Source organism: Pseudopodoces humilis, chromosome 2 (assembly GCF_049639895.1).
Source record: "Pseudopodoces humilis isolate 2021_Gansu_Grassland_sample_001 chromosome 2, ASM4963989v1, whole genome shotgun sequence".
Lineage (NCBI taxonomy): Eukaryota > Metazoa > Chordata > Aves > Passeriformes > Paridae > Pseudopodoces > Pseudopodoces humilis.
In genome coordinates this window covers 95,155,357-95,167,460 of record NC_142201.1, presented here as the reverse complement: position 1 = coordinate 95,167,460, position 12,104 = coordinate 95,155,357, and the positions used below count along the sequence as shown (strand labels likewise).

General features: G+C 39.5%; 1 protein-coding gene across 3 annotated transcripts in view; it reads left to right on the top strand.

Moving 5' to 3' along the window:
• The window catches only part of IMPG2 (interphotoreceptor matrix proteoglycan 2), a 55,729-nt gene that overhangs the window by 6,429 nt on the left and 37,196 nt on the right, over nucleotides 1–12,104 (top strand). For all 3 annotated transcript variants that reach the window (XR_015772032.1, XM_088052195.1, XM_088052194.1), the window contains exon 3: nucleotides 7,185–7,351. Coding sequence is in view for 2 of the 3 variants with exons in the window: in XM_088052195.1 (XP_087908321.1) it covers nucleotides 7,185–7,351 (167 nt within the window). In the remaining variant the exon portion in view is untranslated. The remainder of the gene's footprint in view (nucleotides 1–7,184; nucleotides 7,352–12,104) is intronic.

Genomic DNA, 12,104 nt, shown 5'->3' with positions numbered 1-12,104 from the left:
AAGAATTCCTGTTTCTCAGGAATTAAATTCTATGCATGAATGTAATCCCTAGGTTGGGCATAGCACTGTCTGCTCATTTTTCCCTTTCTTTGGTCCCCTCAAATCTGTTTACTGAAGTATTAGAAATAATGATGTTATTTTCTGCACATGAACGTAGTTAAGAGTAAAGTTTCAATTTGATACTGAAATGATAGTGTTACAGGTTATTCAGATCTTGCTGATAATGATGAAAGCAAAGAGCCAAAAGTCATGAGAAGTACCTGGCTAAAAAGCATATATTACATAAAGAATCTGGCTAGGTGAGCCATTTTTCCCTGCCTCCCCTGCATCCCTGGCACACATTACATATACCTCATACTCAGTAATAAATTTCTGAAGTTTATTTGTAGAAGGTCTATCTCCCTCTATGTTTGAATTTTTAGGTACCAGCATATGCTTCTGAGAAACCTGACTTTTCCCATGAAGGACACTCATTAGTTTTTACTGAAATATTATTGATGAGAATAATTTATGTGCTAGAGTTTAGTATTTGAGTGTTCAAATGAAAAATCTTTCATGTGAATTAGCTAATTCATATTCAAGCCTTTTCTCAATTTAAACCCATTTGTTTTATATATCGTTTGAGGGTTGCTGTATGCAGGCCATACACAGCGGCATTGCAGCAACAGGTGAGTGATTTCTCTGCATGTGTGTATTAAATTAACAAATGGTAACAAAGGCTTTGCAGCAATGACCTCTTAGGAGGAGGTCACTGTGACTGTAGTCTTTATCAAACCCTTCTGCAATTAAGCTGTTCAGTTGTGCAGAAATTGTGAGAGAGGACGAGGAGTTGGTCTCACGTTGCCTCAAAATAGATTATTCAGCCTGATTCAGTGCTCCTAGCCACCACAGACGATTCAACTGTTAAGAAGCACTAATGAGATTTAATTGGGATTAAACTCCAGCACTGCCCACTCTACACAAATGACCAGAAAGCCACCCTACCTCCTACAGGGTGCTAGTGCTGTCATGTGGTGCCCCTTCTGTTAACCTCAGAAATCCCTGAGCACAGACTGAGTGTAATAGGCTAATTGTCTCTCGTTTCAGAGGCAAGTGCATCCCCAGTGATACAGCTTGAGCTCGCAAGGATGCTGTATTTTACCCAGGCACCAGACTGGAGAATTTCAGAGCAAGAGAAAAGTCATCTAATCACACCACGGATCTAAGCTGAGGTTTTGAAAACAGTGACAATGCCTTTAGGAAAGAAAGCTTCAAATAAACTTTTTTTCACTTGTTTCTGCAGATCAGTAGGACTGAAAAGAGCTTGTGTCTGCCTATGAGGAATTTTTTTGGATTGAAACACAACTATCTTAAGCTTTTCAGGATATTGGCTATTAGTTTTGAGTATTACTTGAGCATAGATGCTGCATTTGAAATAGATAAGCTCCCAAGGGCTGGATTTTTCTGCTTTTGAAGCAGTTATGCTGATAGACAGTTCCCATTGTCTTATGACATGTCTGGCTTTCTGAAGCAGCCTTTGAAACCTGATATGACCCTTAAAGGTTAAGACATTGCTTACTTGAAGTGCCTGTGACACTTGGCTCAATAGAAGCTTGAACAAGAGCATGGACCAAATGTGCCGATCTTTTAATTTTTTCCTAGCTCCTCTTCCATTTTGAAAATGATTATATCAGTGATTAGTTAAGTGACTTTTCAGGATGGAGTACATGGAAAATGTAATATATAATGCAAAATATACTGGAGACAAACTGCAGACCAAGCTGTGTGATTTGCATTCTTGGTTTGAATTTTGGTTTATTGTGCCAGTCAGTTACATGTCTTCAGCATAACTATTTCTTTTCCTGTAGTCAGCTGGACCTGATCACATCTCTTGTAGCAGGGAGCTTCTCTTCTCATAAGCCTTCTTTTTTTTTTAACATTTTAATTCTTTGGAGGAAAACTGCAAGGTAGCCAAAAGATCAACTAACTTAAAAATACAAGTTATTTATTACTGCAGCCATGGGATGAAAGAAACAATTTTCCAGGGGAGCTTACCTTCCCACTCCCGTGTAGCTTCAAGACTCTTAGCTCACTGCCTTAAAAGATTGATCTCAATTTTATGATGCTTTTAACCAGTATTGTTTGCTGGGGATTTAGAGGCCTCATCACAAATCCTGTCCTCCAGGGCCTGGTACACATATCTGTGCCCCTGTAGCAGGCTAGTGGAAGTTTGGTGTGAGACCCACACGTGAAGAGCAGCTCTTTGCACATGGCCCGAGGGCTGAGCTGCTCTTCAGGTGGCGGTGGCTGTGCTGCTGGTTCTGCTCAGCAGTTCTTCCTCGTGCTGGCAGGGCTGCCTGCTTTTTGTTTTTTAAGAATTTTGTAGCTAGTCTTCATAAACTAAATCCTGGTGTGAAAAACGAGGTTCACATATTTTTATATAAATTTTAAAAGTTTAATAGAAAGACAATTAGGAGATAGAAATGAAGTAAAATATACAAATACGGCCGGGTGCCTCAGCATTCAGCCGAGGCTACCCCTTACTAACAAAGGATTGTCCCTTAAAAACAGAACCCTACTACATATTCATAAATTCTCATACATAATTCAAATATTCCTCTTAAGTTTTAGATGTTTCTTTGTTTAGTCCCAACTCGCCCCTTCCCCACCAGATCAATCTTTTTGGCTCCACCGAGTTTCACATTTCCTGATAACAGAAGTGCAATAAAAAAGAAATAACAGAGGTGCAAAATAAAAGAGCTTTGGTCACTGCTGTCTTCATCTGGATAAGACAATCTAAGAATGCAGGGGGGTCTCTAACCATCTTTTTCAGTCTTTGGGTTATACAAACAAAAGTAGTTTTTGCTTTAATACTATGCCATAGCTTAACATATATATGTATTATACCACTATTTCTAAGTTTGATCAATAACAGAAATAGAAGGAACTATATTAATACAACAAAGTTTTCTAACCTTATACATATAACATTCATTTTAATATTTGTGAAAAGCCAATAATGTAATATGTATCTATAACACTGGAAAGATCATAATGCAAAACATGCTCAGCAGCTTCAATTATAACTCTGAATTATTGGCCTCCTGGCAATTTATTATAAGCTCTCATGCAGCATTTTTTTCCCCATTCTCAATCTCCTTTAAATGTTTAAATATAAAACTCAGAGTTGGATTTCTAGTTGAAAAACTCGGTGGTAAACTTTTTGGTCCCCCATGACTCTCATTTTGTTTAACTTTCTGTTTAGATTTGAAGGAGTTGCCATTTTAAATCTTAGTCAAAAGCTGCTTTTAGTTTTTTGTCAGCATATCTAGGTAATGTATTTGACACAGACACTGGCAAGTTTCTGGAAGGACAGAAAGGAAAGATAGTGAATTATTTTAAACAGTAAGTTATAGTTATTACCTGAAGCTTCCAGTCAAGTTCTGTTTAACGTTGGTTTTGTACCTCCAACTTTTGTCTACAGTCTCAGAATGTTTAAAATCTAGTTAATGAAAAACATGTTTTTCTTAATGGGACTTCTCAAGAATTTGAGAAACTTTGAAAACCTGCCTCACCTACAGATAGCTGAACACCTATCAGAGTGGGCTGCACCTTCAAGTTAAAAAGAAGGTCGATGATACTTATTAGCCAACTTGAGTGCACTGTGAGGGTGGTGTCTTTTCAGTTCCCTGGTGGCCATGTCAAGTCTAGATAAGAATTGGCTCCCTTTTTGACATTCCTGAAGGAGACATGCAAGATGGAATTGTGCTTGTCTCTTTTTTAACATGTATGTGATTTGAACCATACTGAATATATTGTGTTGTTCTCTGTGCTTGAAATGGCAACTCTCTTCTAACTGTAAAACAATGAAAATATTTATAAGAAAGAGAGCAATTTCATTTCAGTCTTTCTTAGCCAGTCCATGAATTTACTGTTGAGCATCCTGTGGCAGAGCACATCTGAGGATGGTTCTTTTGTTGAGCCCTTACAGCCTGGATTTGTTGTTCTGTGAAGTTCCCTGCTATACAAACTGGCCAGTTGGAATAAACAAGGCAGTGACAAGACTGGACTGTGTGTCAACGAGGTTGCAGGGTGATTGTGTTGGCAAGCAGCTCACCAAGGCTTCCTGACAAGGCTAACAGAGATGTTCAAATGGCAGTTGTGGTAGGTGTTTGCTTGGAGTTTTTAATCCCTCCTGATGTGTCAGAATTAACACACTCTGACTGTGTGGAAGGAAGAGAATACAGAAGGAATTTGCACTTTATTGTCCAACTTGTTGCTCACCTCAGTGGAAACAGCTGGAGAGGACAAAATGTGACTCTTTATCCACATCTAATTTCTTCCTTTTGCAGAATACATGGCTGTGTTGACAGCTTAGGTCTAATTAATGGGCTTGGAGCCCACAGATGGTGCAAAGCCTTTGGTACTGGAATTCAGTGGGGTGTCTAATTCCAAATGAAAGGGCACACAGAAAATCCTTAATCTATTGGGAGCCGATTGGAACAACTGTTTATATGGGAGCAGCTTGTATTCAGGCAAGACGCTGTCTCATCACATTTATTTTAAACTTGTTTAAGACCATTAAGGAAAATTATCAATTTCTTGCAACTGGAAAGCCAGTCCTTTGCCTGTTGGTATATGAAAACTCTAGGGTTAGACAGTGTCCCTGCAATGTATTTTCAAGGTGTTACTATGGCTTCAGTTGTTACTGAGAGTCTGCTGAGGACTTATCCCAGCCACAGGGAGTAATCTCATTGCAGGATTGTTGCTCCACAATGTGGCACCTGGAGTAAAAAGTATGTAGGATACAAGTACCACCAAAAGAAATGTGAGCAAGTGATATTCCTTAGTGTAAGCCTCTGGATTTGAAACTAGACTTCAGTCTTTTCCTGGATGCCTAGCTCTTACAGGTGGGATGGTAGAGAGAATATTACAGAATTATTCTGCTTCAGAAAGCTTATTAGTACTCCTGCAGGAACCAGAAATCCCAGAGCAGGATTATGGTTTCATTGCCTGAGGTCTGTACAGAGGTCAGATGGAGATGTGGTCTCTCCCTCAAAGGGTTTGCAGGTGTCACTTGAGGAGGGGATGTGAGATGGTACATGGATGTTTGTCAGTTTGGCTATTTGTTTCTGATTAATAGAGATGCATACACTGATTGGAAACATGGACAATACTTTCCATATTAGTGTGTTTTACAGCTAAAGTTAACTGCCTATGGTGCCTTAAGTTTTAGCTTTCATATTTTCCATATTCTGTGCTGTCTGGGTGTGTCATTTTGAGCTTCATGTTAAGTGTTAGTGAGCTCCCTTCACAGAGTAGGTAGACAAAACAATTCCTTTTCCAGTTTGATACCAAGGAAAATTGTTACAAGTTTCAGGCCCAAAAGCATAAACAAGGGCGGACCGAGAAGAGAAAACAAGAAAGATGGGACTTCATAACCTGAAGCAGAGATTGGAAAACTAACCCCAGTTTGCAGATGGACCAAAACTTATAAAAATGCAAGACTTCATGACCAGTTGTCCATTTTGTGACAGTTTTGGGTCCATCTTGGCTGTAGCTCTGGCCAAGCTCTTGTACTGCCCCAGGTGCATCCTTTAAGGCATTTCAATAAATACCTGCTTTATTCTTAACTCTGTCTAGTCTATGGTCTAGGTCAGCCTGCTCAAGGCATCACCTAGATGCTGGAGGGGTGCTAGAACAGTAATACACTACTGACAGTTAATAATGCAGAGTTTGGGGATTTTATTGTTGTCTGGTCATGCATACCAGATGAGCTATAATGCTAATCTCCATGTCATAAACCTAGGAGTGTGGCATGAAAATTAGAAATATCTTCGTATCTATAGAGTTCCACAACAGAGGAATGGTCTCAACTGGTCTGATAAATTAAAATTCAGGGTGAAGAAAATAACTTTTTCTGCGTGGTGCCATCCAGTGTGCCAGAGTCAGCTCAGCTTTAAGGGTGGTGCTGCAAAGGAAAGAGTTCCTTAAGGTTGTTATTTGTAAAGACTTTGCATTTAAGAAAAATGTCCATCTCTTGGTTGAATGAAAATGTTTCCCTATGTGATCTATGTGTTAAGTTGTACATATGTACATTTAATCAACTTTGGAATTTGGGAAACAAAGCATCGAGAAGAAATAGCAGCAAGGTACCGGGTTTGGCAGCCCAGAGCTAATTTTAAAGCTGATTGAAGAAAATTACTTTCTGGAGATGGATTTAGTCTCCTTTCCCGGAATGCAAAGCATTTCTCTGCTGAACTAAGTAGTGAAATCAGATTAAGGCCAAAAAGCAGGTTTGTCTGCTACACCTCCAGGATGGCATTTGGTATGAATGATTTAGAGAGTTCGCCTTTTAATGTTGCTCTTTTCCAGGACACAAGAGAAATCCTATAAATCTTTCTCTCTTTGAGTTATCCTGGGTCACAGAGTTATCCTTGCTTGAGCATCATGTGACCAACTGCTCTGACTGGCAAAAAAAAGCTTGTGCAAGGTTGGGAGGTTAAAGTAGGCAGCATTGTATATGACATGATATATATAGATATATATATATATATGTTATTAAACCTGAATTTTCAGGCTGTCTATTCAGAGCTGTCCAGTTCTTTCTCAGTGAACATGTACAGTAGAGTTAGAGCTTAGCTTATTTCATGGCATATTCTTTTGTCATCATCCTGCCTTGTTTTTGAGTTATGAATGCAGTTGTAATTTCTGAAACGTATTTTAAATTCTGAGTCTGAAGGAATTGTTACTGACTGAGCTTACTAGACTTCGAACACTGCCACAGTCTTTCTTACAAATTAAGCTTCACGTCTACTTCCTATGAGGATATTTGCCACAGTATTTTAGTTTTCTAAAAATTCAATTCATTGAACAAATGACAATTTCACTCAGTGGAAATACTGTTGTTCTTGATGATAAGAGACAAGTGTTTTTTCATGCTCTCTTCCTTTTTCTTCTTTCATTTTCTTTAATTATTTCAGTTTTAAATGCCAGGGAGAGAGGTAATATGAGTGTGGAAGATTCACCTTATCTTCATTTAAGTCTCTTCAATGTTTTCCACGTTTCCACGCTGATGTCAGGTCTCTGTGCTCTGTGTGTTAATGTGCCGACAAGCTCACAACATTGGGACAGTAATAGCCTGGCCACAAGTGCCACAGAAGCACTCCTGTTGTACTAACACCAGACCTTTCTTGTGCCTTCAGTGTGCCAGGAAACAGTCTGGGAGGTCTTCAAGACTTTCTGGGACAGGCTGCCGGAGCGTGACGAGTATAACACCTGGATGAGCCTGTGTGAGGAAGGCATGATGAGTATCTTTGAAATGGGCACCAACTTCAGCCAGTCAGAGGAGCACCGGAGCCTGATTGTGAAGGTGGGTGCAGCAGCAGCTTGGAGTGTTCTCATGGGCAAGGGCATCGTGTCCCACTGCAATGTGCAACTTTGGTACATGGCATTTGGCAGTGATGGACAGAGCCTTACAACAAAGAGGCCTGGGTATTCCAGCTCTGGGATCTGCAGTTCCAAGATCAGCTCTAAAACAAAGTTGTGGTTGGCCCAAAGCAGGGGAAAGCAACAATGATGAAGAGAGTGTTGTCCTCAGTAGTGTTCCTGACAAGTAGATGGTGTCTAGACCCACGAGGTGAGTCAGGCTGTGGTGCATTTTCCCACGGGGTGTGTAGCAGCCTCCCTGCTCTGAGCTGCACACTGAGGTGCCTTCAGCACAAATGGCACTTGGGAGCAGGAAGTTCTAAGCTGTAGGTCTGGTGCTACCAAGCCCTATGGCATCGTTATCTGTTTGATATTCTACAGGTCTGTGATGTCTGTGCACTGCTGCCTGATTGAAATGAGTGTAGTTATAAATGTAAAAACTTTGGTGTCCAATGAAGGCAATAAGTAACATTACATAACTCACCACGGGAAGCTGCAGGTTAAAATCAGTGTACAAGTGTAAAACAAATCAATAAAAAAATGCTGACTATCTTGGTATATTTTCTGTTGATTCAAGTTTATTTTCACTTAAAGAAAACAGAAGAAATACTAAGTCAAACTAAAAAAGCCTGTCTCAAATGAAATACAAAGATGTAGTTTCAGGAGTTTGTGAATTTCTAAATAAAGTGCTTAACTTTGTATTCATCTAAGATATAATAGATATCTTAATTTCTCTGGATAAAAGGCTTCTTAAAATGTGTGGTGGCTTATGGATCTTCTTTAAGATTACTTTTGCAAGCTAATGGATGGGTAGTTTTATGAAATTTGTAAGTCTTAAATGTGTAACCCCATAGAAACAATAATGTTCAGTCCCTGTGGATGTGCTGATTTTTTTCCCCTCCTGCTTTTTTATTGGACTTCTATGCTAGGAATGTGCACTAAGGAATGTGGATAATGGAGAGAGTGGTTTTATTCCTGGGCCTGCATGTTAGTCTTCCCAGGTGCTACTAGCCAAAGTTTGCTTCTGTGAAGTCTAATGATGCTGTTGCCCTTAGAAGTCTTTGCAAAAAGATACAGAGAAATAAAATTAATGTGTTTTTTTTTTTTAATGCACACAGTGCATGTAACACTTTTATGTTCAGTTTTTGCAGTGAGATGATCTATAGTGGGAGTTTATTAAAATAAATCAAAATTGCTCTTGGAAATGATGCATCTAACCTCCCACCGTTGCTCTCCCTTTTTGGGTATAGCTGTGCAGCATTTCAGTGGAGTCAGATAAAGTGCTCTGGGTTTGATCTTTTCAGAAGCTTTATATTTATTTAGGTTCCTTTTCTTCTGTAAGTGGATATATTCCCTTCAGTAATGCCATATTCTGGAAAACAGTCTGTTCATTCTTCCGTCTTCTTTCAGCACAGTTGGTAAAAGGCAATGGTTCTTGGGCTGATTTGATGGCAGACTAGGATGTGATAAGAGATTGAATGCTGCCACCTCTGTGCTCCACAAAATGTCACAAATCAGCCAGGTGCATTTTCTTGGAATAAGAAGCTGAACTCAATTTGACTTTGAACCAAAGACAAAGAGGCAAGAGCACCCTATCCCCCAGTCAGTCACTGTCAAAAGATCCAATGGGATATTTTCAAATGCACGGGTCAGAGAATGGATTTAATTGCTAGCTCTAGTACTGACTCACCTTTCTCATATGTGCTTGTGCACAAAGTTCTTGTCAGACTGTGAAACCTTTCTAAAGCAGCTGTGAGAATGTTAAGTCCAAACAGATGCAGTGGATTCATCTCTGCTTTTAAGAACATCCTTCTTCCTGTTAGTTGCTTGCCCCAGTCTAATATGGTAGTAAAAGCTGGGGCTCAGCCTGTGGGGCCAGACACAATTTCTAAAGCCCTCTCTTGTTCTTTCCGTTCTCACCAGGTAAGAAGACCAAGTTTTATGGTCAAGCCTTTCCATTACTAATGGGATTTTGTTTCCCTCTCATTACAGAATGTTCATTCATTTAGTCATGATCAGGTGTGGCTATTTTTTCCCCCCATTCCTTAGGTTTGATTTCTAAAGCATGAAGCACTTGTCACCAAGGGGCTGCTGTCATTTCACTGTGTGCACAGGACTCTAGTGGGCAGGTGTGACACGTGTAAATGGCCACACTTGCTTAAAAGGAAGATTCACTTCTGCAGTGTTTTTTTGTTTGACCATTACACTCATTAAAAACCACTTCCTCTGCTCCCCAATGTCTGCAAATCATCTGTGCTTAGTTTCAAGAGTTTAGTTTAGAGCCTGCAGCTTATAAAAGTAATTCTGCTTTTCTTTTGGTATATGTTGGCTGGTACTGTCATAACATTGCTCTTCTGCCTCTTTTGTATGGGCATGCTGGCAGATTCTGGCAGTCTTATTTCAAAGTGTCTTTTTGTACTACTTTTTGGTAGATTCCAACATGAAATTTAATTTTTAGCAATGTTGCATGTCCTGAATTTCCCCCTCCCTCTCTAAAGAAGTTCAGTGTATCTGAAAATTAGGCAAATTGAATCTGTGTGGTTTGCTTTTAATAAACAATAATTCAGCAAAATTATTGCTTTCATGACGTTTTTGTTGTAGTGTGAAGGTTCTGTTATGAGCAGTGTAATTAAATGCTATCTTCTTAGCCTTCCTTCTTGGTTTTCTTTCTTATCCTATCCTCTAATCCCCAATAATCAGTGTCACACTCCCACAGATGCTGCAATGTCTGCTCCATCCTAGCTTAGTTCATGTTGAGAAAAATTCTCTTTCTCTTACTTTTAGCATACTTTCTTACTGGATATCAGTTGGAGCTTAGACCAGCTGCTGGTCTCAGCTTTCATACTTCTTTTTTTGTCTTGGAGCTGTGAGGTCTTCCTCTGTGGGTTTCTGTAATATCTGCATATACATGGATATTCTGTATGCACTAATACAGAATACATATATATATATATATATATATATATATATACTAATTTTTCCTGAATTTCTTTAAGCAGATCACCTGCCAGATTTTCAGAAAGAGCAGGTGGACATATTCATGCCAAGCATAAAAAGTGATTTAAAATATCTATTTTTTCCCCTTGAATTTTCATTTTAACTTGTGTGATCATGTTAACTGACAGTATCTCATATAGGAAGAATGCTATTCTAACTAATTTTTTGGATATTAAACAGATTTACAAACTGTGAGATTGTTAACCCATCTTTTTTCAATTCCTGACAGAAATGCAAATGGAGCAGGTAATTGCAATTCATAGGGTGGTTTTTTTAATATAAATCTTTGTGTAAACATTCCTTCCTATAAATTGTCTTGTGTTCCTTACTGTGTAGCTGTATTTCAGTGGGGAGTAAAACCCTGTTGTGTAGAATGTAACATTCATCCTCTGTAACATCCTCATTCATCCCATTCTACACTTTGAGACATATATGTTTGGAATTCGGCCAGTATTGCCAAATTTGCCCTGACTCTGCCCTGTGATTGTGGCCATGCTCCCACTTGTGCTAAAAAATTTTTGGACAATCCAAGTAAGGAGAAATGCAAGCAAAAGTAAATATTGGTTTCCCAAGAGCCATGGATGACTTGCTATGAGATTGAAATGCTGCTGCCAAAGCAGCAGAACCTGTGCTCTTCATAGGAGAATTTACAGCTGGAATACAGGACTCCTTCCTGAGTCCATAGCAAAAAGCAGCTTAAAGCCTGATACTGCAGGGCTTTCAGTGTAAAGTTTTGTCTTCATCCTGCATTCCCAATGTGGACATGTAATACATGTCAGAATTTCAATTTTCCCAGATTTCAATCAAATTTCAGAAAATAAAGTTTTAAGGAGTTGCTGCTCCTTACAGGTCTGATGACAATCTAAAATGAGAAGAGATGTTGAGAAAAACTATTATGAGAAATGAAGCATTAAAGGAATCCATGCAACTTGATCTGTTGAGCAGATGCTTGACCATACCTGCTGAGTGCTCCTGTACAACCCCATGTCAATAATAACATATCTGACAGTGTTGGGCAGATGGGACAACAGGAACTAGGTTATGAACCCTTTCCTAAAGAAGCAGGTCTGTGAGACTGCCTGTGAGAGGGAAATTTGTGTTCTGCCCACTCTAGTGGGTCTGAGAGCCAAGAGTTAAAGGGAGATTTAGTGTGGAAAGAAGTTTGTGGCAGAGCTTTCCCTGAGAGTCAAAATGCAGACAATTTCCCCAGGAATTCCTAAAACTGTGATGGGAAGTGCTAACCTACCAAAAGGCAACTTGAAAAGTTCCTGGGAGAAGATAGAAACCCTCCAGTGGTGTTGACTCAGCAGCACTTTTATGTAGTATTGACTTTCCAGGCCATGAGCAGCTCTATCTGCTTCAGTGTGTTTGCAGCACAAACTGCTCGGGGGCAGATTAGGGTAAGAGGGGAGAAGGCAACCCTGCCTGAGGATGCATGAATGGGTAGCATAACAAAACACCTTCTTAGCATGCTGAAATGGGTACTTAGCAATGTAAAATGAGTGATTTTACCTGAATTCTGAGAGCTGTGTTCAAAGGTGGCATGTAGCATTCCAACTATATGAATTATTTGTAACCACTTACTCCTAGTGCTGTTGATTAAATACTTTGCAGAGGCAGATTATTTTATATTCCTCCAGTTTCTGTGAAAGGTCTCTTCTGCTGTCTCTCCTCTCCCCCTGTTCTGTGACCTTCCTTGC